Genomic DNA, 26834 nt, shown 5'->3' on the forward strand with positions numbered 1-26834 from the left:
TGTTTTCACAACAGAACATCCCGAGGCTGACTCTCTGCAGTTTAGTTTGCTGAATATATATAAAGTTTGATCCAAAGCGACTTGCAAAGGAGCGCTTGAGAGTATTTTATTACATGCATCAGAGGCACTCAAAGTCTACAGCCAAATATATTCAGCAAGGAAAATAGTCTTAGATGCGCTTTTAAAGTTGATGTGTTATTGTGTTATTGTGTGTGTGATGCATTAGTGTCAGATCATGCAAGGCTATATGCAAGTAATATCTTTAAGTATTGAGTACATTTTAGAATGATCTTATCATATTTTGCTGTGGAAATGAGTCATAAATATCTGAATAAAAAGTGTAAACAATTGTTTTAATATTTATGCTTACTTAAGTCAATCATTGACAATCTTTCTGATCTGTTATCTCAGAATTAGCTTTTAATTTGCTCTGTTGGTAATCGCATTAACTGTTCTTCTGTAAGCACATGTCCTCTGATACTCAATATAACTTTATTAGTAAGTTGTTTTTAGGTATCAGACTCCAGAATGTAAATAATCTACTTGACAATCTGTTTTCCTAAATCATTAAACAGTTGGATTTCATTAACCCGTGTAAAAGATTATGTGAAAACCATTGCTTTATACTGAGAATCTAGTTGTGATAATAAATGCAATTATATAAAATAAGAACGATGGGAGCGATGTGTGCAACGCTTCTAATCCATGGTGGGAGGTCATGTGACCAAACAAATGAGCATAGTAGCAAGCTTGGCTAAAGATTCACATGCTAATACGGTTGGTTAAAAACAACGAGAATAACACAAACAGAGTTTCTCCTAGCCGAGCAAACAGCCTCTGACCTCTGCTTTAAACAAAACCCTCGTCACACACTTTCTACTCAGAAAACACACACCGTCGCACTTACACACAACATCAACTCTAGACGAGTACATTAATGATTGTTCAATTATTTTACACTCAAACAGCAGCTTAGAATATTATTAGCCTTACACTGAACAAGCAGACATACATTTTTGTTATTTGTTTTATACGTGACCCTGTAGCACAAAACCAGTCATAAATTGCACTTAATTGTAGCAATAGGCAACAATATATTGTACGTGTCAAAATGGTTGTTTTTTCTTTTAAGCAAATAATCATTGGGATATTAAGTAAAGATCATGTTTCATGAAGATATTTTGTACATTTCCGACTGTAATTATATGTAAACTTCATTTTCGATTAGTTATTTGCATTGCTAAGAACACAATTTGGATAACTTTAAAAGGTAATTTTTTCAATATTTTTATTTATATATAGTTATTTATATATAGTTGTATTTTAGCCGAATATTGTCCTATTATAACAAACCATACATCAATAAAAAACCTTATTCAGCTTAAAGTATAAAGGTAAATTAAAAATTCCTTATCACTGGCTTTGTGGTTCAGGGTCACATGTTTGTTTTTTTAATTAACAGTGATATATATTGTAAAATGTTATTCATTTAGGCAGATAATACAGTCTTCAGTGTAACATGATCATTCAGAATTCATTCTAATATTCTTATTTGGTACTCAATTATTAATTTTCACAACTCTTTGTTAATGGAAAGTTCACTGAAGAGCATTTATTTGCATTAGAAATATTTTGAAACATAAATGCATTTACTGTCACGTTCATTCAATTTAATTCTCGTTAAATTTAATGAATCATCCTTTCGAACTAAAAGGATCTCTTTCTTTCTTACTTACCCTAAAAATAACCGTTATCAACACTGATAATGATAAGTGTTTCTTGAGCACCATTTTAGCCTATCAGACTGATTTCTGAAAGTCCACGTGACATTAAGGCCTGTAATTAATTACATATTGTATAATAAGACATTTTGCAGATTTTAATGACGTTTTGTCATAATTACGCACAATCAATGACATTTTTGGTTACATAAATGTCACCGCTTTTATTTTTCTGTTCCTTGAGTATTATAAAGTCCGTGTTTGCATTTGTGTCCGGAAGCTAATTAGCGACTATCTGTCCGGGCAGCAATAAAGTACGGTGAACGAGCGCAGAACATATTAAGCCCTGCTGTGGTCTTCCGCCACGGCCGGCCTGCTCCTAGGTGATCCGATCCATACATAAACACCAGTGTGTGGTGGTGTCATTTCTTTTCTGCGGCGGATTAAATGACTCATCAGCGAAGTTGCGCTTCACAGAGGTGCAGCGGACGGTTACTTAGCAGCATCAGCACCTGACCCCCGCAGACATATGTTTCTGTCACGACATAGAAACTGAGCGATGTAACCACAGCAGGGATCGCAGATAAGAGCACTTCCTCTGTTTGCCTTTTAATAATCTGTCACCGCACCGCATTGACTCCTTGTCTGCGTGTCAACCAATCACTGATAATCAATCCCAACATGCCCCATTAAAAATTCCACTCCAAACACACTTTGCTGCTAATAGTTTCCTCATGTTGTTTGTCCGTGGCTGTCTTATTGTGAATCCAACACAATAACACCACGGTAATTAATTCACTAATTTCAATACTTTTCGCGCAGTTATAAACAAATTAGCAGCAAATAACTGATTCAACTCTGATTTTTAGAAAAGAATTGATTAAGAATTAGGGATGCTCAATATATATATATATATATATATATATATATATATATATATATATATATATATATATATATATATCTCGGTTATTAGCCAAAATAATGTATCGGCAGTGGTCAATATTGGATATATCGGCTAGTGTTGGATATTTATGCTCGTTTCTAATGCTCATTAGTTATTTAATTACGCCGTTCAATGTAATCTTTAGCCAATTTCAAAATTAGCATCTATTTTTTCATATTGTACAGTACATGTGATGTTCACTTTAAGAATTTAAAATAATATTCTAAATACATTCTATTTAGCTAGTAAGTTTTATTTTGACAAAATATTATAAAATTTCAAATCGCCACCATGTATTGCTTATCAGTACCAGCTGGGTTTTTATATCGGGAAACCCCTACTAAATATCACCTGCTTTGTCTGTTGGTGCCATTTATTGCACAATCTACTACACAGATGTATGCAAATCAGATAACAGCGCAAAAAAGAATAGACGGGAGATTTGTTTAAACAGATGGAAGCAAACTGACAGTTTGCATATTACTTTCAATTTGCACTCATATTTCTAGTTTAAGGTGGAGAGCCGATAGACTGTTTTTAGTCTAGTGACAATGGGAAATATCTCAAACTGTCGCAATGTTCCATTTTTAACAGTCTTTATGAAAAAATGCTACTTATTATTCCTGTCTTTCCTGCCTCGGAGACCAGGATGTGTTCCAGAGGTGCATGAGAAACACCCAATAGTCTTAAACACACTAACACGAGGTGTCTATCCAGTTCAAACACTACAAACCAGACTATCTCGTTCTCAGTTCTGGACAGCTTCTGCTTTTATGCAACGATCAGATAAACCACCGTAAATTACTGTAAAGTGAAAGATGTGTGCGTATCTGGACAAGCAATTTATATCTACTGTCAGGAGAAGAACAAAAAAAAAAAAAAAAACAACCCTCAGAAATGGGAACTGGAAGGTGAAACTAGAATGTTAGGAGCTACTGACATCTTTAAATGATTTGTGCTCATGGTAGGTTTTTTTTGTTAAGAAAGACAAACTTAAAAAAAAGAAAGAAAAGTGAGATGTACTTATGTTAAGTAAAAACGACGTTTGAGCCTGGCTTGCGTCATTTCCCAATCCTGTTTCCACCTCTTCTTCCCATCATTTCCTTTGTCTTCAATAGTCTCCAAATATCAAAATTAAAAGACTTCAGCTCAGGTTTCGAAGCCTCAAACAAATGCATATGCTTTTCATTTAAAAAAAAAACAAAAAAAACACTTGATTTGCTTCTAATCAAATGTTGTAATGTTTTTGTTTCAGAGCTGACTGATTTGTTTTGAATGTAAGCAAACGTTTGTGTTCTTCAGTGTGATTCATTTAGCCTATCTATTAATCCCTTTTAATTCAGAAATTTCCTCAGGGGTTTCCTATTGCTATGAAAATACAAAGTATGGTTCCTACAAGTGCGCTTTTTTTTTTACTAACACCAGGTGCTACTACACTTTCTGCACTGTTATATCTCCAGTCCCGGTTTACCTAATTGGATGTGATATAGTGCTTTAATTAGAATTAATGATCAAGTGGGTCAGATCCACCAAGGGTTCAGATTAACTCCAGGCCAATCAGATGCACTCAGAGAGAGAGAGAGAGAGAGAGAGAGAGAGAGAGAGAGAGAGAGAGAGTAAAACCCAGAGATTTACATAAACCAACTGCTCCTGTTTGTTTCAGTTACAGTCGCCCATCCAACACTGAAGATTATTCACCCATTCACCCTACTGACCAACGGCAAAACATCCCATACCAGGTCAACTCCTGACATTTAAACCACACTGAATCTAAACACCTCATATATTCATTTCCAACATGGTTTGGCATAGAAGCGCTGCTTAAGTAGATGAAGGTACAATCCACATTGGAAGCATGTAAAGAGCAGGCTAGTAGTGAAATACTAGTGGATTAGCAGTGACAGAGTAGTTGCAAGTTGAACAAGAAATACATGTTAAAACGACTCGCCAGAAGCAATATCGCAACAGCCTGAACGTGAATATCAGGACGTCAGAAATCGACTCAACCGTGTGTTTGTAATGCAGAGCAATTGATTTATTGATTTATTTGCTTCTCTTTTAAACCATCTGCCTCACGGGCTTGTTAATAATGCAATCAAACGTTGTGGAAAACCCGCAGCAAATCCTCCTTATTTCCAACAACGGAGGGAATCCCCACAAATTCCCTTCCCTTTCTCACGCGTTCACGCCGCTGTGGGGGAAACACGTCTGATGCGAACGCGCGTTCACTGGCACGAGACGCGCGCGTATATTCCTCGGAGCGCAGAATCTCAAGAAAGCTACACAAACGCCGTCTACGTTAAGTCTATGACTTGTGCTCGATTGCGTTTCGTGTTCCTAGCAATCCAGTGCCTATGTGGTATTTTTGAGGCAGACGTTTTCTCTCTAAAATCCTCGACTATTCCCTGTCTGTTCTCCCGTCTGTCTATATCGGAGCGTTCATCAGCAAGCAAACATAATGAACATCATTCAGCGGTTGCACGGAGATCCTTAACGCAGTTCCTCACCGTACAAGGCGTTTCGGGTTATCTGGCCTCCCATGGCTTAACGCCGGGTCACTGTTTTGCGCTGGCCGCCTTTATTTCTCAAAGGTCGAGAGTGCGATAATTCCACACCGACATCACTGCTGGAGGAAAATATCTCTCGGCCTCCGAAACGAGATGTAAACAGTCGGACACTCCTCCTGTCTCGGTGCTCATTGACTGAGCGCGCGGACACCAGCGCCACACTGACTCATTTACATAGAAGGCGGAGTCTGAGAGCGCTTCACTGAGCGCCACGCCCCTCGACTACAGCCAGCGTTTGATTTATTAATCACTTCGCGCGCCACATAGGTGCAAGGTTTAATAATAACCAGTCATTGTATAATATAAACGTAACGATGCATTAGTTATTAATAAATAACTAACATTTATGTCACACCTCAGTTTTCAAAGGGAAAAGAGACTGTCTAATCAGCGAATGGTAAGTATATAAAATAGCGTGTGTATACATTTATAAAATGCATTATGATTATTATATGTTATTGAAGCATGAAATATGTCGTTTTTAAAAATAAATATATTTATTATATTACCAGTATATGGCAGGTGTGTTCTCATGCATTGACAAAATTATATAGTGAGTAGAAATGCTCTTTCGGGTGACAGGAGGATGTGGTGCATGCATACTTCTGGGATTTAAATGACTGTGGTGGCAATACAGCAATATCTCAAGAGGAAGTATGGCTTTCAGTTTGAAGAAAAGAGGAAGTGCTAAAGCAAACACAAAACAATGGAAAAAACACGGTTAGGTGATGTTTCTGTCACGTCTTTGAGATGCAGTAAAACTTAAAACTCCAAAAAGTCCACATCTCCGAAGATGGCTACATTAGTCTGTCGCCCCAAAACTCTTTTCTCCCTAACTTTCTTGGAATATTGTTCTCTCTCTCTCTCTCTTCTGTGACCCTTGTTAGGAAACGTGACCTCTCAATGTCATCTCGGGCCGTTCTGCTTACTGTGACCAGGATCTCCTAACCCAGATTTCTGCTTCAATAAACGTTTCTTCAGCCAGCAGTATCTCCGAGACAGTTCAAAGGGTGGTTAATTGCACTGCACTTGAGAACTGACATGGTAGAAATTTCATTTTTTGTTAACTAAAGTTATATAAGAGCTGGAAAGTTCATAAACAAAGAGCTGGAGAGTTTCACCGTTACAAGTTAATATATAAATGCGATTAAAAAAGGGCAGGGAGGACAAAAACTCAATTAAACTCATTCTCACTATTGCCTCTCTGATTATGTGGAAAACATTATCCACTAAAATCACGTTAGCAATAATATTTACTTTTTTGCCTTCCCCTTTTTAACAATTGGAATTTTGAAGGGAACCATAACAAACCACAGGCCTTCGCTCCAGAACACCACCACTTTGATCAAAATGAAATCATCGCTTGCTCCGCAACGATGGGCTGATTGGTGCTCTCTCACTCACACATGGTGCACACATTTTTGGGAGCCCGTGCCTGAAACTCACAAGCGCTTGTGCTACTTTTGTGTTCAGGAATAGGGGATTGTCATACGACTTTCATTAGCGCCGCTATGAATGATGAATTGATATCCTTTTACAATACACGACAAAATGAAATTAAAAGGTTTGCAAAAACCTCCTCTGAGAAATATGACGGTGCATGTTTGCCATTTAGTGTTTTTTGGGGGTTGTTTTTATTAAGATTTAATAAAAGATCACACAGTTGTTGTTGTTTTTTTCATGAGGTTGATTACTTTTACTTTTCCATAAGGCGATATATATTAATCGAACCATTTTCACAATTACAAGGGGGAGGGGTTAGGGAACACTGGATGTGTGTGTGTGTGTGTGTGTGTGTGTGTGTGTGTGTGAAAATATGACTATGATACATTAAGCCATTTAAAGTGCTTGCAATCAGATTACTATAATATTTTATATATTACATAGTTGCATATTATTTAAACAATAGCAGTAAATTATTTATTATATATTTATTTTCCTTTTAGTTCCCCTTAAATTAGTTATTATTATCATTTGGGAAACCTTGGCATAAATGAATGTGTAAATGTAGATGTTGAAAACAAAGTTTTCAAAAAATATTTTCTCACAAATTATGTCAAAAGTCATAATCAAAAAATAATTGAAAAAGTCTAACTTTACATTTAACTATATTACATATATGTTGGTGGATATTTTGAAGGATGTAGTAGCTGCTATATGGGCAGCACCGCAAAGAGAACTACTCTCACCATATGCTTTGGGTAAACAGATTTATGATAATTGCTTTATGTACCTATAAAACTGAATAAACTCTGAAACCTGAAATGACTGGGAGCACATCGAAATTGGAGATTGGCTGCTAAAGTGTCCATGAAATACTATCCTCGTTAGAAGCGAGAGACAGGCGATGCAGGAACAGCACTTACAGATGACTTGACAAGCACTGCGGCCGAACCCCAGCCTGCTTTTGAGTGCCCATTATGCTGACCTTTAGGATTCAGATCCCAAAGTGGGAATGCTCCTTTGCAGATACGCCATCAATCCTCCAGTCACAGAGGAGTTTGCTGAGGCTGAATATTGATGTGTGTATTATGTTTGTGCATGCTGTGTAAGGTTATCACGAGGTTGCCCCTTTCTTCTTTTAATTCCAAATATAAAATTCTCTTACATAATACACTCAGAGAGAGAAAAATGTTTTGGAGAGGCTCCGCTAATAGAGCAATCTATTATGTTCCACATCCTATGTCAAAATACTTCAGTTTACATTTTATAATTAGACCTCGTAATTACATTAAACCTGCGCACAGTCTCAACCTCGAATTATTATAATGTCATCTGTTTTATAATGCGCTGACAGCCGGTTCAGTCCAGGTTAGTTAATTGATTGTTTTGAAACTGTTTTTAGGAGGAAATTGCATTCATGCATTAACATTGCACGATTATACTTTTATATATTTTTACTGTAAATCAAATTTATCTGGTAAACTAATCTAGCATTTTTTTAAAGTAGCTGTGCTATTAATGTCTTGCATTGTGGCACTATTTCTTAGTAAAATAATTTAAACCTAATTTAATAATCTATTTTCTATATATTTGGCAAGCAGGCATGTGATAAGCAAGATAATGTATCATTATCTCAAAATATACCTTCGAGAACAATTAGTTAGCCTACTTTTTCTGTTTCGTCTGCAACAACGTAGATTATGATAGGTTATCAATGACTTATTTTTACCAGTATACATACTGTATGTAATTAACTGTACTGTTGTATCACAGTCCATGCCATATTGCTTTCTTCATAATAAATCTGACTACATAAGCACATTTGTTTGTCTTTTTCTCCCTATATTCCCAGTTGGAACTCCATTTTGCATCTGTCTACAATTGCTGGCGTTTATGTTGGCCATACGGGGGACTTTTCCTGACGTATGGATAAACACTAATCAATCTCACTATGACTTGGCACGGTCTGACACTGAGTGTTCTTTGGTTGCTGATGTTAAATAAATTAAACGTCCAGTCGGGGTGACATGCTGTGCTTTGTGCTTCCATTACGTGCTGTTGTGAGCTTGAGCGAGTAGTACACTCTCGAACGATACGTTCGGTCACGACGCCTCGAGCTGAGTATCTCCTTTTTGTTGTTTGGTGGTAGATGAGAAAACTGCAGGCCAGAGCCAAATTTAGCTTGATAATATTGATCAAGGACAGACATTGCTGCTAGTGTTATGCCGTGCAAGCTGGTGTGTATCAAGTAAACACTCCCTGTCCCCTAAAGGTGTGTGTTTCTGCGTGTAACGTTGGGGGTATGAAAGTGTGTGTGCACGTTCTCATTTTTACTGCCATCATCTGCTGTTGAACAGCAGCTGCAGAGTAGTGGAGGTTTCCACGACAACCAGCGTTCACGGTTGCACAGGGTTCAAATCACACACGTTCGCTCGGATAAAGAAATACACAGTGCATTCACACGAAGTGCAGTTATGTACATTTAAAATAAATGTTGATGCATGTCAACATTTAAAAAATGCACCTGTAACAGTTTTAATGAGTCATTAATGGTGAGAGTAACTATAACCGGGTAAATAAAGCAACAGTAAATGGCTGTTTAGACGCTGAAGACGAATGCAAAGAGAGGAGAATACTGTAGCAGGCTGAGCAAGAGTTCACAATGTATCAAATATTGGAACAAAACCCTAATTATAGAATTGTGGAGGCTTATGTGTTTCCCTCTGAGGGAAACTGACTTCAGAAAAGTTTAGATGGGTTTTCTTTTCATCTTACCTCCATATAATGCATATTGATGTGGTATTTAAAACGGCAGCAACGCATTATATTGCTGCTTTCCCATAAGTGCCACCTGCTGCCAGAGAGTAAATCTGCACTCTCATCTGTCCCATCTGCTGTTGCTTCACGCAGATGTCTTATTTAGCATAATTTCAAAAGCTAGGTCAGACCATTCTTCGATTGTACAAGTTGTACCAAATTACATTGAAAAATGTTCATACTACAGTGTTTGTTTGTAAACACACTATATATATATATATATATATATATATATATATATATATATAAAAATTATAACAATGGAATGGATTTGTTACAAAACAAAACATATACATTTTGTGTCTTATATATTCAAGATATATATTGTTCACATAATTCTAAAATAATTATTAGAATTTTCTTTTACGAGTAGCCTATACACAAATTTTACTATAGAAATTTCAGATATGTTATAAACACACACAAATAGCACAGTGAGAATGTTAAACACTGGGCCTAAGTAACAAGGAACTAAACGAGGTAATTACTAAAACACAGGTGGAAACTAATGAACTATAATGAGGACAGGAACAGGAAAACCAAATATGGGCATGAGGAAACAGAGCAAAATAGGACATGGATCACATGGAAACAAACACACCTACACAAAGTTATGCCAAATTATGCCAATTTAGCATTTTGTTTTTAGCTACATTTAGCAACTTTGCCAACCCTTTTAAAAAATTCTCATCTTGCCCACTGGCCTATATTCATTTTTATATAGATCAAATAATTAGCAATTATGATGTCATCTACTTCATTTGAAAGCATTTGGCAGCACTGACCTAAACAGTCCAATGGGCGTGACAATATGCTACCTCATAATATTACACTTGCAAGTGTCATGACATTATAAACCGATGGACATATGGCCATACAAAACCATACCTGAAACAGAAAACTAATAGATACAGCAATATTCCCTCCACACGTCAGAAACAGACATGCACATCTGCATGAAAGGCATGGTCTCAAAATTAAAGATGAAAGATGCAGAATAATGCCACAAGGCGCCACTCATACTTCATTAAATAAATTAAATAAACAGCCATTTAATTTAGCTGAAATACATAATAAACTGAACAGATTTAATGCTGTTTTATTGAATAATTATGTTGCTAAGAGTGTTGCTCAGTGATACTGGGGGATACTGTGAATAATATACAGCTGCTGACCAATCAGAATCCAGGAAACACACACACACACACATATATATATATATATATATATATATATATATATATATATATATATATATATATATATATATATATATATATATATATATGTCTGAAGTAAATCCAATATTGCAAGAGTAGCAAAGAGTCACTGCAGTAACTAAATATGGAGGCAGCTGCAGAGAGAAGCTGAGGAGGGTCTATAGACACACATGCACGCACACTCATAAAGTCTCTAAACAAAAAGACCATTCAAATACAGATCTCTAGTACAGCAGCATACCATGTGCAAAATATTACAAAGAAACATTAGATGCTCTCATTATTACAGACATGTGCAGCGAGAGAGAGAAGTAAACAGCTCAATATTGGAGCTCCCAATATGACTGTGGTGCAACCGCGGTATCAAAGGGTAATAAAAATCAGATGAATAATTATCATATTCACATTTAATGTATACACCGCGGTAGCAGCGTGATACGTGCATGTAAAAAGCATGCCTGTTTAGGACGTGTATCTTCATATACAATCAAACAGCTTAACAGAATGTTGCGGGTTTTCCTTAATTTGCACAAAAGATCTAAGAGAAACAAATCCCCAGAGATCATGCTATAATTGGGAAACTGCCTGTTGAATTGCCCTGCCTTAAACTCTCTTCGATATTAATTTTAAACATAATGTGCATCTTTTTTGAGATTACACGTCCTGAGTGGAGGCTTGTACTTACTGGATTTAATAAAGGAGAAGAGAGTTGTGAGATGACAGTGAACCAATGAGAAGAGATGAAAGTCAGTTGGTAATAGGATCTGTCATTGAGGTTTAATAATACGCGCACATGCACACAGATTGAACAGGATTATATCTAAAAGGAGCCTTATAGCTGGTCGTGCGAGACTTAAAAGGAAGATATTCTGGAGAGGGAGGATCAGTATTACTCAAGTTAAAGCATAGATCATTGCAATGATAGATAGCTACTTTTTTATTTTTTGGTCTACTAGTCATTATCTCTGGCCTTATGTCCTAAGGTCCATCTGGTATTACTTGCAGAAGTCATGTGTATCATGGAAATGACTGATCTGATCATTACAAGCTGTTTATTATTCATTATATCAGTGTTAATCCACTCCAGCTGTTTCATATTTTCAAATATTGCGTTGAGGTAAATTTGAATCTTCATCAGTTATGGGCCGTGTTGATGATTGCGGTTTTTTAAAAGGACTGCAAGAACTGGACCGGATAACCAAGATGAGCATTTTCAGAATTTATTTTCACAGCTCGCGATTGCTTTCAGCTTGTGCTGTTAGCGTTATAATTCCCCCCAAAATCATGCAGTGCTTTCGTTTCGAACGTTATCGCAGCAGTTAGAGCGACCTTATCTCGCATCTAACCACACGGATGATATATCAGCTTACTGGGCTGCACATGTTTCAGGTTTTTTAGTAAAGGGCTTTTGGCTTGAACACAAGAGCGCAGGTTCAGCCCGAGATCAGTAGTGAAAGGTAGCAGTGTGTGTAACCAGAAACATTCAAAACTGATTTTTCTCTTATGCGATGATTAAAAATACAGTAAAAACTGTAATACTGTGATACGTTATTGCAATTGAAATGGCATTTTTCTATTCGAATATATATATATATATTTTTACATTGTAATTTTTAGCATCAAAAATCCAGTCTTCGGTTTCACATGAACCTTCAGAACTGCTATTTTGCTGCTCAAGAAACATTTCTCATTATTATCAATGTTGAAAACAAGTGTTGCTGCTTAATATCCCGGCAGGCGCACAACATCATAATTAATGTTTGGTCAAATTTTGGTTGTGACGTCAGGTGACCAAAATTCGGTGTAAATACCAAAGTCTAATGTCAATGTTAAATTGATTTTCAAAACCAATGTCAGCAGACGTAGATTTTTTATTTTCTTAGGTTGTGTATCCAAAATCCAACATTCAGTCGACAGAAAATCGGCGCCAAATACTGACGTCAACCCGAATTCGTTCAATGTCTAAAAGTCTTTATTTATCAATTTAACGCATCCTCGCTGAATAAAATGATTAATTTCTTCCAATTTTGAACTTCGGACCTGTAAATGGTTTACTTGGAAAAAAAAAAAAAGTTAAACATTGAACAAATATCAACTAAACATTCACAGCCATGGACATTTACCGCAAACAAAGGCTTTAACGCACAGCTACGCGCTCAAGTGACTGAAGCATACAAAGAGCTGAAAGAAGCAAAGAAAGAAAGTCTGTTTCTCTTTAAAACTCTCTGGAGGCACGCAGATTTGAGCGTTGGACATATATCTGACTGTGAGTCTGTGCTAAAGCATGTCCAATGAGGTGAAGCCACAAGTATTAGCTCTAATACACTCTGTGGTTTCAGGATTACATTTGGGCCAATCCGTCACTGAAATCTGGCTGTAAACCACGGTGGAAGAAGCTCAACAGTCAAACTTACACACCACAACAGATTTGATCACAAACCCCAGATTCCCCCAAGACCCTGCACATACAACAAAACTGTTACATATTTAAAAATCTGGTCAGGGCCTGACAGTCACATTAAGCGTATGCCAAACAAATGCTGCTCTCATAAATCAGTATCAATTGAGTTGGTCACAGTTCTGGTCTGGAGAGTCTTGACTTTACATATTGTTTAAGGTGAGCGCTCTTACTCTCAGAGCTGTTGAAAGGACACCGAGGAGAATTTGAAGTCAGAACATTTATATTCTCAGGCTTCTCGAAACAAGCCAAGCGGGTTTTCTGAGGACAGCGATGTACTAAGAAGCACACAGGACGACCGCGAAAGCTGCGCGACTGATTTGGTTTATTTTTGCTGTTTTGGTTTGCTTGTTGTGAATTGTTTGTATGTGTCCGTGTTTGATGGCGAGAGTGTTTGGTTATAGTTTTGAGAGCCAAATGTGCCCTCGCAGATATAGTCAAACCTGGCTCAAGTTATGTCTTAATTAAACTCTAAATGATGCAAAAAGGTACGATTTCCACGTAAAGTGAAATCTCATTGGTCCAAAATAGTTTTCCTTTTTTCCTTTATTGTTTCATTTAAAATAAAAGGAATAAATAATATTATTTATATATATATATATATATATATATATATACACACTACACACACACACACACATATATATATATATATATATATATATAGATAGATAGATATATATATATATATAGATTTTGATCAGAATAGGTGTGATATGCAGTGTTGCTGTTGACACCTGCCCATGCCTGTGCATTTCTACATGTCATATGTCAGATATCATATTCTCTTCCGTTCTGAGAAAATTCTTTACTCTGGTTCCCTAGATCTTCTGTTCACACCTAAGGGGGCATTCTCATTACAACACCAGGACCCGTAGCAACCCCATACATGACGTACATGGGTAGACTTAATTATCTAGGGATAAATCTCTTTTACTGAGGGGAATATAGGATCTAATAGCCTTTGCCTGCGAGACACTTTGGGGCGCTGCAGGAACTGAAGCAGACAAGGCAGGGGAGGTGATAAGCTGACAGTGGGAGTCGCCCGTAGGGCTCCAGGATCAGATTGCAGGCAGTGCTGTTAATTGCAGGCGATGAAGGACAAGACGGATCCTGAAGGGTGAAGTGTTGACCTCTAGCTGAGCTGAGCTGCGCTGCAGGAGGACTTTAAGGACAGTGGGGAAAAGATTTAAAGAGACATAATCGTGGAAGACCTGATTTTCTTTGCTCTTTTGAACACACACACACGAAAGGGGTAAAGCAGTGTTTATATATTATAATATTCAAGATGCTAAGTTCTTCCAGAAAAAAAAGTTATACTCTGAAAGCAAAAATGAGTAAAAAAATAAATAATAATAATAATAATAATTCTAAAGGCCTTAAAAATAATTTTGATGATGATTATTATTCTTGTTTTTTGTTGTTTAAATAATGCAATCAATGAGTAATAGTAAATGTTTTATTGATAAATCTATTTATTGACTGTATTATGATATGGGCCAAAGGGATTATCGCTAATTGTTTAAAAATAACAAAAATAAAAATAAAATATATTTTTAAAGACTTCTAAATAATTCTAATTCTAAAAATTAATAAGTAAATAAGTATTAGTTATTAAAAAATTTATAAAATTTATTATCACGTTTTTTGTATTTATTTATTCATTTTGATATTGCCCAATGGGATTATTGCTCAAGTGTTTGTTTTTTTTCTTCCTGCGCACACGTGAGGTGATCATTTTTGGACCAGAGCGGTCAGAAATGGACCCTGAATGTCAAAGCCGCTTTCTGTCTCTCTCGTGTTCCTCGTGGCAGATGGCAAGCGGGATAAAAACTCTGCAAATAAGAGTGTAATCCCATCCTCACATGGGTAGACACTCACTCGCCAGATTATCCTATCAGAGAGAGACGTTGTGGAGAAGGAGAGGATAGTGTAAATGCCAAAGGTGAGGCATGAATTGTTTTCCTCTTGGCTCCTAAGTGGATAAAGAGCAGGTTTAAAAGAATGAATGGACAAAAGGCTATTAAAATGAAAAGAAAAATTACAATATTTTAATAATAAATAATATTATTAAATAGAATAATAATGTAACATAACAACAACAATAATAATAATAATGGATTTTGCTTGTAAATGCCGTAATCCCTTAAAATATTGCTTCCGACGGCAGTTCGCTAGGTTTTAAAGCAGCATCAGTTTGTGGTTGCGTACGATGATAAAGTTAGATGTTAAAGTTATCGTGAAGTCAAAGATAACATACACCATTGGCTCATGGGAAGCGGTTGTGTAATGCCAGCTGGTCTTTTATATAGTTTTATCTTGAAGTGAGAACATCATTTAAAATGCCTCGGGTGCTAGAATTCCTGATATTAAAATATCATAACGCACGGGGCAGGGCTTTGATTGTGTAATACTGCAGGACCTGAGCACAGCAGCCCAAACGATTGTATTTTTATCAGCTTATGCGGTACTGAGCGCTATGTCAACACGGCATCTATAGGTCAGAACGCACAAGCACACATGCCGGGGCCCACGCAGTGCAGTCTAGGCCCGAGGGCCGGGATGTGGAGGTGGATAAAGACAGCGATGAGGAGGAAAAGAGAGAATGCTGGTTCTTTGGATAATGTCCCACAATATGGCAGTTATATTACCAAAGACTCAAAATATGGTAGGTTTTTTTTTCTGTTTTCAGTCATATAGACACAACAAATAGTGTCACTGTCGCCAAGAACCACCTACACAACGAACAATACAGTACTGTTTATCTGCAAAGCAACATCTGAATGCGAATTGAATGGAACTTTTCATGAATAAGAAACAAAATGGGCCTAAAACTTTTTCTTTTTCAACACATGATCAGAGAAAAGTGCATCACCTTCAGAAAATAATGTCTATATCTCAGAAGAGCACATATCAGACACTATTATATATGCTTTTTTTGTTTTCTGATATATAATTAGCTTATATAAATTAACATTATAATATTATAACTCAGTATTATAATACTATTATATTATTAATTTTCCTCTGCAGTGTAATTTTGTATTGTTTTTGAAAGTGCTACTGCTAAGAATCAAAATTAAAAAAATATATATATATATATATATATATATATATATATATATATATATATATATATATATATATATAATATTATCATAATATATGAGTGAACTTTTGCAAAAAAGAAATGTAATACTGACAGTCAAAACCAATCCAAGCACATTATTACTGTTCTAGTTACAAGGAGGAATTTTCAATCAGTTGTTGGGTTTGTGGACACAGTATACTGTAACTCTGTGATTTAGTGTGCCCTGTTAGTTTCAACCAACAGTGTTTGGTGTGCAGCCTTTTTTCAACATTCTTAGTGTAAATATGCATGAAAAGAAACAGTTCCAAATCTGACATAGTCATTTTTCTTTGTTGGAAAATCAGTGTGCTCTAAGAAGGGGAAAAAATCCTGCGTTTCTGCATCTGGTTCTGGGTTGGTTTGGACTCCACCTGTGACGTGGTGGGGGAAACCCCAACAGGGAGTCTCACCAGGGGGCCGAACGCCTGACTGATCATGCGTGGCTTATAAAGCTCTGAAATGCATTAAAACATGGACAAATCCCCCAACTAAACTTACAGAGAATCCCTTTCAACTCTAAAGAGAAACTTGGCAAGAAACTCCCAACAACAGGCAAGCTCCAAGTCTGGTATTACTTAACTATGAAAATACACATCCAGTACATTGAGGCGATTTAAAGGGATAGTTCGTCCGAAAATGAACTTTTTGCCATAATTTACTCACTCGCTTGTCGTTCCACACCATTTGCGTTTTTTGGTAAATGTCTCAGAATTTATTGTATGGTATCAAAAATAATAATTTTTTCATGGGCAAAAACAGCTGAAACATTCTTCAAAATATCAAATAAGATATTTTACGAGGAGCAATATCATTTCGTTTAAATTTTTGAGTGAACTAAGGGTTTGTTAACAGGAATGATAACTATAAAACTAACGAAAATAGTATTTATCAGGTTATGAACATGCTATTTCTGAAGATCCGTTTTTTTTTTTAAGTTTTCGTGGTTATTCAAAGGACATGGGAACATTCAGTTTTATAATGGCAAACAATGGATTGCTATTAAAATGCAACTAAAACATAATTTTGGTTCAGTTTATAGGAAGAACATTGGTTCATAACAGACATATACTTAGCCTAGTTCTCATACTGGCTATAAACAATCCTTTATTGTAAAGAAAAAGCCAATTTTCAATAAATGCTGGGAAGAACACTAGCATTAACATTAACATAACTTAGCACCATTTGTGAAAAGAGGAAAACTCATAATTATCTATATATATCCGCTATACTGTAACATTTTCGATTAATCTTACTTATGCACTAAAGTTTGCTTATGATAAATGAGCCTTTTGTCCTGCTGGCATTCAGAGCTCCTCTTTACAAACAGACAAAGCTACTTTTTGGCTTCCGAAAGAGCTTGTTGCAGCCAGGGGGTCAGATCAGTGCTGCTTTTAAGGGCTCTTTAATCATATTGTCAGGTTCCTCAGTTGAGTCAGTTCCCACCGTTACTCATAGCCACGGCTTCACAAATATAAACTCATGTATCATCTGTCTGGACCCAGGCTCATAGGAATGAACAATGATCGTTCTGTCTCTGTATATCTAATTATAGATTTCAAAACACAAAGTCTGTAAAAGGTCCAGCAAAACTGGGGATCAAGATGTTTCACCTTTAAAGCTCGAGCAATGTTTTTTTGGGTCCCAAAAGGGTGTTGTTGCTATAGAAGAATCTTTTAGTGAACAGGTCCTAAAAGAACCATTTTGAAGAACGCTTTAAAAATCGAAATAACCTTTTTGTAGTTAAACAACCATTTTCTGCATTTGAAAGGTTCCACGGGTGTTTAAGTTTCTCCATAGAACCAATGATGTCGATAAAGAACTGTTAATGTAACAGAGATTTCATTTTAAGTCAAAGGGAATATTATTCATGGATGAATGTTACATTTTTAATTACTCTGCAGTTCCATTCTTTTCAACATGTTACCCCACCATGGCTGTGATTTGACCTAAAAAAGGTGAGAAGACCTGAAATGGCCGCCCCAATATTGCCCGCAGCAATGCTAACACGCATTTGCACTGCATTCTGACACATTTCAGAATTCAACAGCATGTTAAATATAGCTTGTTTAGCTACAGTTATGTACTCACATACGGTTGTGTACTGGCATTGTACTGTATGATTGGGGCCAGGCATGTGCACAGATAGGGCTTACACTCCAAAGTGCCCTTTTTGGTGGTGATGGTGGTGTTTTTTTTAAAGTCAATGCTATTAATCACCCTCGCGTCTGTCTTCATACATTTAGCCATTGAAACTTATTGAATGGTACTTATGACTAAAATCTTGTTGAATCTGCTCAAGCTGTCAGTAAACCTCATAACTCCACCCCTTTATCTCAACAGAATGAATGGCAGATGTTTTTCATGACTTTGAGTTGAAGAGACCCAATGTGATATTTGACCCATGGAATGTGTATTTATCAGGGGAACCAAACCAAAAAAACGTCTATTTTACCTTCCCCTGCGACTTTTAATCGGGGATTCTCGAAACACAATTGGGCTAGATTTGGGCTAGTTTTAAGTAGATATTAGGCAGGTTTTGCTGGCAAAAAAACCTGGCAACCCTGCACAGCAACTGAACAATGTCTTGCAACTGTGAAAATATGTTGTTGTTTGCCTACAGCGTTTTCTTTAAGCAAGAATCACATTGTCTATAAAGGCTCTTATGTCATGTATTTAAGGTCTGACACAGGTGAGACCAGAGAGAGAGAGAGAGAGAGAGCTAACATTTGCCATTTTATAGTCATTTCCTTGCCACGTCAGGTAAAATACGTTTCCAAGAAATATGTTCTTTGATGTATGATCGCTGATACACTTAGTTTGTTAACATTTAATTATATTAATTATATTTGAGCAATTAAAAAAACGTTTTTTGGGTCAAAGGACACCCGGTCAAATGACTGTGAGAGAACAGAGGCATTCTGTTTTTTGCTTTCGTTTGTTAGTCAGTATGAGTCAAGAACACATTTTTGCCTCTCCGTCCAGTTCTTTCTTTTTAAGTCCTTGCCTTGTTCATCTTTCATTTGAACTCCATTTTATCTAGTTATACTGTGTCTAGGCTTTCATGTGCCTGTCTGTTTGCTCACAGCACTCACTTAAACACTACATGACACGAATGACTTTGTTCTGTTCTGAGATAATTCCCTTCTTTAACAGCGTAAAATGGAAAACCCGCCATCTATATTCTTAATCTTGATTAATTCATTTTGCAGAACAGAATGTGCTCTTCACGGGGAAAGGGAACCGGGACCCTACCAGCATGCAAGATTCAAATGCATTTTTTAACGCATAAAGTCATGTTAAAATGACACGCTACAATAATATCCTCAAAGAACTGTTTTTTGAATCACCTTTTTTGCATAAAGTAAGATGTGGACTACAAAATTAAACTTTATTAAAACGATATGCACTACAAATAAAGCTGACTAGACTGTTAGTAAATCAAAAGTAAATACAGGCCTATTGTACTTTTTTACCACGAGCAGCAGATACAGTTCCATTTTATCACGGGAAAGACCGATCATCGTTGACTGATGTGGTCACATGACCAGGCTGTGTTTTTAAAGGGTGTTTTTTTTACACAAGCTGAGATAAGTTTAACTGACACGTTAATAGAGCCATCGTAACACCACACCCATAATAATTACAATGCATGCTCAAAGAAACACGTCTAACATGTTATGTTTGTGTGTGTGTGTGTGTTTGCGTGTACATGTATGTGTCAGTGTGTGTGCGCTTATGTGATATATACATTATATACAGTACAATACTTTTCCTCGAGACATCACAAAGGGTCAATCAATCATCTGTCAAAGAACAAATCTTACACATGCATTTATGAATCACACTGCACCGACATAAGCTGGACAAATATAGTGTCTTGTGCAGGCACACCTTCTGCTTATAATACACACACGTAAGGTCCGGTCCGTAACCCAGCTTGTGTTTTTGACCGAATTTATTTGTTTATTTATTTATTTATTTGGATAAACTAACTGACTGATTGCTAAATAATTTGACATATTTCATGCTATTAAATTTATCTCAAATTTCTGTATGATTTACACAGAAAAAACTGTAAAATTTGTATTGGCCTTGCATTTCAAAATTCTCTCAAACATAATATACAATCCTGCTCATAAATGGTTACTTATATACCATATAATATTTCAAAGATGGAACGCCACCAATCTGACGAAATTTGGCAACCTATCAGAAAATGAATTGTCAAAAAATCTGCCACCAACCTGATAAATGTTGGCAACCTATCAATAAACTGTCAGAAGTTGTATTATTAAATTTGCTATGCTTTTGTTTCATAAATATTGCCCAAATGTAGGAATAGAGACACCTTGTAAACATCTCATCTCAGACTCTGAGACTCAGACAAACATGATGCACTTCAGCACTGAATACAATAATTGTCACAAGATATATGTCCTGACTCACCGGTGCAACTCTGTTTATGTAATATCGGATGAAAAGGCTTAATCAGATGACTGATTCTATTTGGAAGCTCTTTTTAAACACGTGTTTGTGTCTTTCAGAGTACCGCAGTGACCTCAGAGCTTTTATATCACTAGCTGTGTGAAACAGAGGTCTATTTTCATACTCATTCTGGGTTTCTGTGAGGTAATGGCAAGAGAAATGGAGGGTGAACTGTGTTGCGTAACAGCTTTAAGGACAGAAATATACAATAAAACCCTAGTGTGCAAGTACTGCACATGGTGCACTTTTAACTCTGCAGCAGTTTCTCAGACTGGCTTTTATTGATATGGAATTACTGTGCTCTTTCTTGTTTTTCACAGACACACACACACACTTATATTTATGTGTGTGGTTAAATATAATATATATATTTCTCAGTTAACATTTTGCTACACTGTAACAGGTTGTTTCAATATTTTCATTGTCACTTACATTAACATTAAGTAACTAAACATTTTAAGTTGATTCAACTAAAAAGTTTTAGGCTGCAACAACTTTTTTTTTTTTTTTTTTTTTTTTTTTTTCACAAGGTAACAGTAACTTCGCAACTACATGTCAACTATCAATCATTAGAGCATTAAATAACTGTCTGCTTAATAACTTCTAACACTTTATTTTGATGGGTCCACAATATACTACATACTGAATATAAGAAACTTTGTAAGTGTATGTCAACTTTAACTAACCCTAAACCTACGGTTAACACTGAGAGTTAGTAGACACGTAGTCGCAAATTAAGCAGAATTAGCTGACAAAGCTACATATAGTTATTACAGTATCTAAATTGTAGTATCAATATAAAGTGCAGCTGATTTGTTGCAGTCTGTGATTTGCGAAGAAAAAAAATAATAATAAACTTGTTAGAAAATGACTGCATTTCTTTCTTGCAACATTATAGCATCGGTGCCAATACGATATTACCAACATTACAAGGTTCACCTTTCTAAAAGAAATCGCAGCATTCCGGTCTCGACGCTCTGAATGTTCAACACTCAGTTTGTGGGTAATTGGTGTCTGCAGCGCTACGCAATCACTAACCAAACATCATTTCCATAATGAGGAGAGGGTCAAGCTGTGATTAGTAGATATTGCTCTGCGTACGGTTAAGGCAACCTGAATGAGAGCAGTCTAGACGCAGTCAAACTCAGGTTAGATGTGTGTCGCAAGATTTCGGCTCATGAACTCAGTGGAAATGTTAAATGTTCCCATCAATGTCCTTGGGCTCCACAATCAGGGCTGATGATTAATAGTCCTGAGCTGCCAATAGATCTGTGGGCTGTTTTCTTTCGGATGAAAAACACCTCTGGTCTTAGAAGAGAACTTTATTCGAGAGTGCCTTCTAAGTTATTTTGTAACTATATACATATATAGAATACACAAATGGAACGCACACACAAAAAAGGTTCATCCTTCACCGATGCTTGGTAAGGTTCTCTAAAAGTGATTCCATTAAAAAAAGAATGGAACATTTTTTCTTTCTCATTGTCCGTTGAACGAGAGTCAACGGGGCCAATGTTGTTTGAAGCCCAGCATTCTTTAAAATAAATCATTTCATGTTCCACAAAGCCATGTAGATTTCTGAGTGATACGAGGGTGAGAAATGATGACTGTCCCTTTGATATCATAAGCATTAAACCGCACTTTCAGATTGCAGATCAGTTAAATTGCCTCGCACAGGAGTTCATTTCACGTATCAGGCAATTCTGTGCACCTTTTCAATGCTTAATAAACCACAAAAAGCCTTTGAGCTATTAACAACTCTCTGTGAGGCTGACCTTTTTAATTTGTCTGAGGCCTATCAGGCAGCTGTCAGAAATGAGCCGTGAGCCATTATTCATTCAGTTCACAGCAGATTACTGCGATTTTTTTTTTTTTTTCTTCTTCACCTTTTTTTTTTTTTTTTTTTTTTTTTGGTCTCGCCATGTTAAAAAGTGACTTCAAATGTACTGGAACTAAACTGTTGTTCCCAAAGGAAAACTTCATCTGTGAATGTCTTTACGTGTTATATATATACAACATATAGTGGTTTGTATGATGTGAGTGTGCGTGTGTCTTCTATTCAGATGTGTGTGTGGGCTTGTATACAGCATGTTAAAAAAGCAATCTGCAACATAATCTCCCTGATGGCCTCCTTCTGCTTTGCAAGCTTTGATTTGAATCACATGATTATGAATGCTACGTGCATTGAGTGAGTTTTGCCAGCATCGGTGGAGTTTGAGCTCAGATCCAGAAGCCAAGTGAAAAAAAAAAAAAAAAAAAAAATATATATATATATATATATATATATATATATATATATATATATATATATATATAATGTAAATATTATAGGATTTTCTTAATATAATTGTGTGCTGCAAAGTGCACATACAATATATGAACATAAATGCATTCCCACATATGGCTTCTTTAGTTCGTTATATTATGGTTAAGTTATGTTTTTTTAAACAATTGTTTTCTTCTTTTCACGTTATTTGAATCCTGTGACTTGCAGACATTAAAAAAGTTGGCAGTACAGTATAAAATAAATTGCTTATTTGATATATAATAAACTAATGAATAGAACAGCTTAGGTTTACTTGATTATTCATACATCTTTTTTTTTTTTTTTTTTTAACGTATATTTAAATTGCGAAATATGATAAATCCGGCTTTGGAGAATTGTTATTTTTCTTGGGCAAAATTGTTGGATTAAATAAAAATGTAAGACACCTGAACATAAGTCTTTAATTCGAAGTAGTTCTATTAGTTTATTAGGCTTTAAAGAATTAAGTATCTTTTCCTCTCTGCTTTAATCCCTATATGAGACAGTATGAACCACTTAAATCCACTTTATTTAGACAGTTACACATTAATCATATTTTAACTATATAAAAAAATGGCTACATTTACAGCAGCATACTGCAATTACTATTTCAGCATTGTCTCTGTATAGTGAAAAAAAAAGCACGCTGCTCCCAACTGAACCGATGTTCACAGCGAAGATGGATCAGAAAATATCACATGTGAGATCTGAACTAGCATCAAATCATGCGTGCTAACAGCTAGATCACAGAGATGCGCTATTTTAGATGCGTCCTCCCACCCACACAGCTAAACAAACACGTATATGCAATCACGAATAGACAAAAAAACACGCAGAGACATCAAGACATCTGCATACGAATCATACAACGTTTTTCCTCGTCCCTCAAGGCTCACGCTTTCTAGACTCCCGTTCTCGCATCCCCTCCCTTCATAAAACCATGAATCATTTCATACGTCCCTGTCGTGTGCTTCTGCAGATATACTTCATACGCAGACACGCGCTTGCATCAAATTCGTATTAAGTGCAACATGTTGCGGTGAGTCACTTGGCCAGAAATAGTGCCTTGATGTTGCCGGTGTCAGCGAGGCCAATCGCTATGGTAATGAAACATTTTATCCAGATCGCTTATAATGAGAAACAAACATGCTCGAAATGCGACAGCTCTCCAAAGGGAAATTGGTCGAATTTGACTTTAACGGAGTGGAATGAGCGGGATGTGGGGACAGTTCAGTCTCATTGTAATACAAAATTAAAAAAAGGCTTCTTTTTGCTCTTTAAAGTAATAATCTTCCCAGAACTGGGTAGTAACAGATTGCATGTAATTTGGATTATGTTATCAGATTCCAAAAATTAAATACTTGTAATTAGATCAGACTGCTGTTACATTTTTATTGATTACATATTATTTACGCAATAGTGATGAATTATGTATGTGTCAATTTATTGATTCTAATACCTCTTTTTTATCTTTTCAATGTTCATTTCTGAAATAGCCAACTGCTTATTGTATATACACTCAGAAAGTCTTCGGTTTTGTAGAAATTTCAGTTTTAATAACTATTTCAACATTGCATTAACTACTGATGAGGACATTAATTTTATTTGAATTATCACTCTGTAGATATTTATGTGTTTTTGGAATCTTTAAAACATGTTTTGGAAACACATTAAAATATATTATTATTATTATTTTTCTTTTTATTATTATTATTATTATTATTATTATTATTTATTTATTTTTTTTATATGAACCACTTTTATTAATAGTTTCACTTGAACTTTTTTTAATGATTTAATTAATTATTAGCTGTTAAACTAACAACCCCTTGCAGTTTCTTAATGAACTTAGGAAACCCTGACATATGTTGCAATGTCTAGTGCATGCTGTCAAACAATTAAAACTGATTAATTGCATCAAAAATAAAAAAATGTTGGTTTACATAATGTATGTGTCATGATTCCACTCTATGTTGCCTTATTTTGTTTTTTTGGTGCCCCATTGTCTCATTATTCCCTTCTTTCTATTTGAAATATATTTCATATATAAACAACATATTTTTCTTAAATACATACATGTTTAAATGTGTATATATACATAATAAATATAAATATAAATATAAATATATATATATATATATATATATATATATATATATATATATATATATATATATATATACTGTATATAATCTTTTTTAAATAATAGTGACACACAGTTTAGACCAAAAGTAATCTAAAAGTAGTCTGATTATATTACCTAAATTGTGTAATGGATTATGTAATGTAATGGATTATGCGATGGACAACATTTTTTAAAGTAATCTACCCAGCACTGAATCTGCTGCAAATACACACGTGTGCAAGAACCTCACCTTCCGCCTGTTATCTTATAATGTCGAGGGACAATCGCCATGGTAACGGTTTACATGCTATCCCCTGTTGTCAAGGAGATCTCGTCTGACAGGATAATGGGTTCCACTGTCCTTTCTGCCTCTCGTTACAATTCATCACAAGGGCGCACGGATGCAAACATGTAATCAGGAAAACTTGTCAGCAAATGGCCTCAATATTCACCCTAACGCGTGTGTTTCCTGACAAACGGCTAAAAAAAGCACTCCGATTCACCTCCAGAGTAATCCACGTGCAAACAGCATTTCTTTGTGCTTTCCTGTAATGATGAAGCAAGGCAAAGTCATTAGGAGAGAAAACCTGGCTTATGTGCTCTCGTGCTCTGTTTTATATCAATTACAAATAATTACATTTACAAATCATTTGTGTCACCCTTTGATTGTTGTTGCTGGCCCCGTGGTGCCCATGATAAATGCGCCGGAGTGCTTTGTCACTGGCACAGATAATTACAGCCCCCTTCAGCATGTCTTTATTTGAATATAATGGCTTTTTTTGCTAATGAGGGGCGCAATTATATCCGCACTGCCATAATCTTCATAATCAGATGCTCTGTTATGCATGAATCAGAAGAGCTTTGAAACGGAATAGAATCTCAAAAATTACCTCCATCGCCGCAAACCTCCTACGCGACACCACTAGGAGCTGGAGAGGAGTTCAGGAGAGGCTTACATAAAATAATGTTTCTGAAGGACGTTCGATCAGAGAAAGTGAGACCGTTAAGCTTTTAACCCGGCCTGGTTGAACTTCCGGCACAGACAGAGAAAATGGGCCGACGTGATAGCTCTGACTTCTGAAGTTGGGTCATGCCGTACGGTGCAATAATCATACATATAGTGCAGTGTGTATTTATGTAAGCAAATGCTGAGTAATGCGATTGAACATGATGTCCCGATGCGTTTCATTCCTTGCACATTGCTGTTATGACTGTGATAATTAATCACAGTATCACGATGAGTGACATGGACAAAGTAAGAGCTTTCACCCGTAAGAAGCTGATGGATGCGGCACGAGAGAAAGAATCTTTGGCCTATCTGAGCGCTGTCCTTCAGCACCCGCACAGATTCAACAGAAAGCAAAACAATACTCTATTTGGTGTATAACTAAAATAAAATGTCTTCTTTTCTAAAACAGATCATTATAATAAATAAATGCATAAAAAATCACGAGCTGGTTAGGAGCACGTCTTCCAGAATAAACATTTCCTGATCGTTTACTCACCCCTATGTCATCCAAGATGTCTTCAAGACCTTTATTTCTTGGCTGGGTTCGTGTGGAGATCTTTGAAACCGCGATTCAGACCTTCAGCACACTGACCAACACTGAAGTCCCC

General features: G+C 36.1%; 1 protein-coding gene and 1 long non-coding RNA gene across 4 annotated transcripts in view; one reads left to right on the top strand and one right to left on the bottom strand.

Moving 5' to 3' along the window:
- The window catches only part of neurl1aa (neuralized E3 ubiquitin protein ligase 1Aa), a 50635-nt gene that overhangs the window by 23014 nt on the left and 787 nt on the right, over nucleotides 1-26834 (bottom strand). Inside the window, exon 2 of one of the 3 annotated variants that reach the window (XM_043246671.1) lies at nucleotides 26723-26833. The exons of 1 other annotated variant lie outside the window; for it this stretch is intronic. Coding sequence is in view for 1 of the 2 variants with exons in the window: in XM_043246663.1 (XP_043102598.1) it covers nucleotides 5175-5208 (34 nt within the window). In the remaining variant the exon portion in view is untranslated. Of the gene's footprint in view, nucleotides 1-5174; nucleotides 5362-26722; nucleotide 26834 lie in introns of those variants that run through there. One more of the 3 variants, XM_043246663.1, reaches the window with a different exon arrangement.
- Nucleotides 5488-6916, top strand: LOC122350307. Its single transcript, XR_006251593.1, has 3 exons — nucleotides 5488-5631; nucleotides 5817-5954; nucleotides 6122-6916. It is a non-coding gene; the product is annotated as an uncharacterized LOC122350307 (long non-coding RNA).

This window comes from Puntigrus tetrazona, chromosome 1 (assembly GCF_018831695.1).
Source record: "Puntigrus tetrazona isolate hp1 chromosome 1, ASM1883169v1, whole genome shotgun sequence".
NCBI lineage: Eukaryota > Metazoa > Chordata > Actinopteri > Cypriniformes > Cyprinidae > Puntigrus > Puntigrus tetrazona.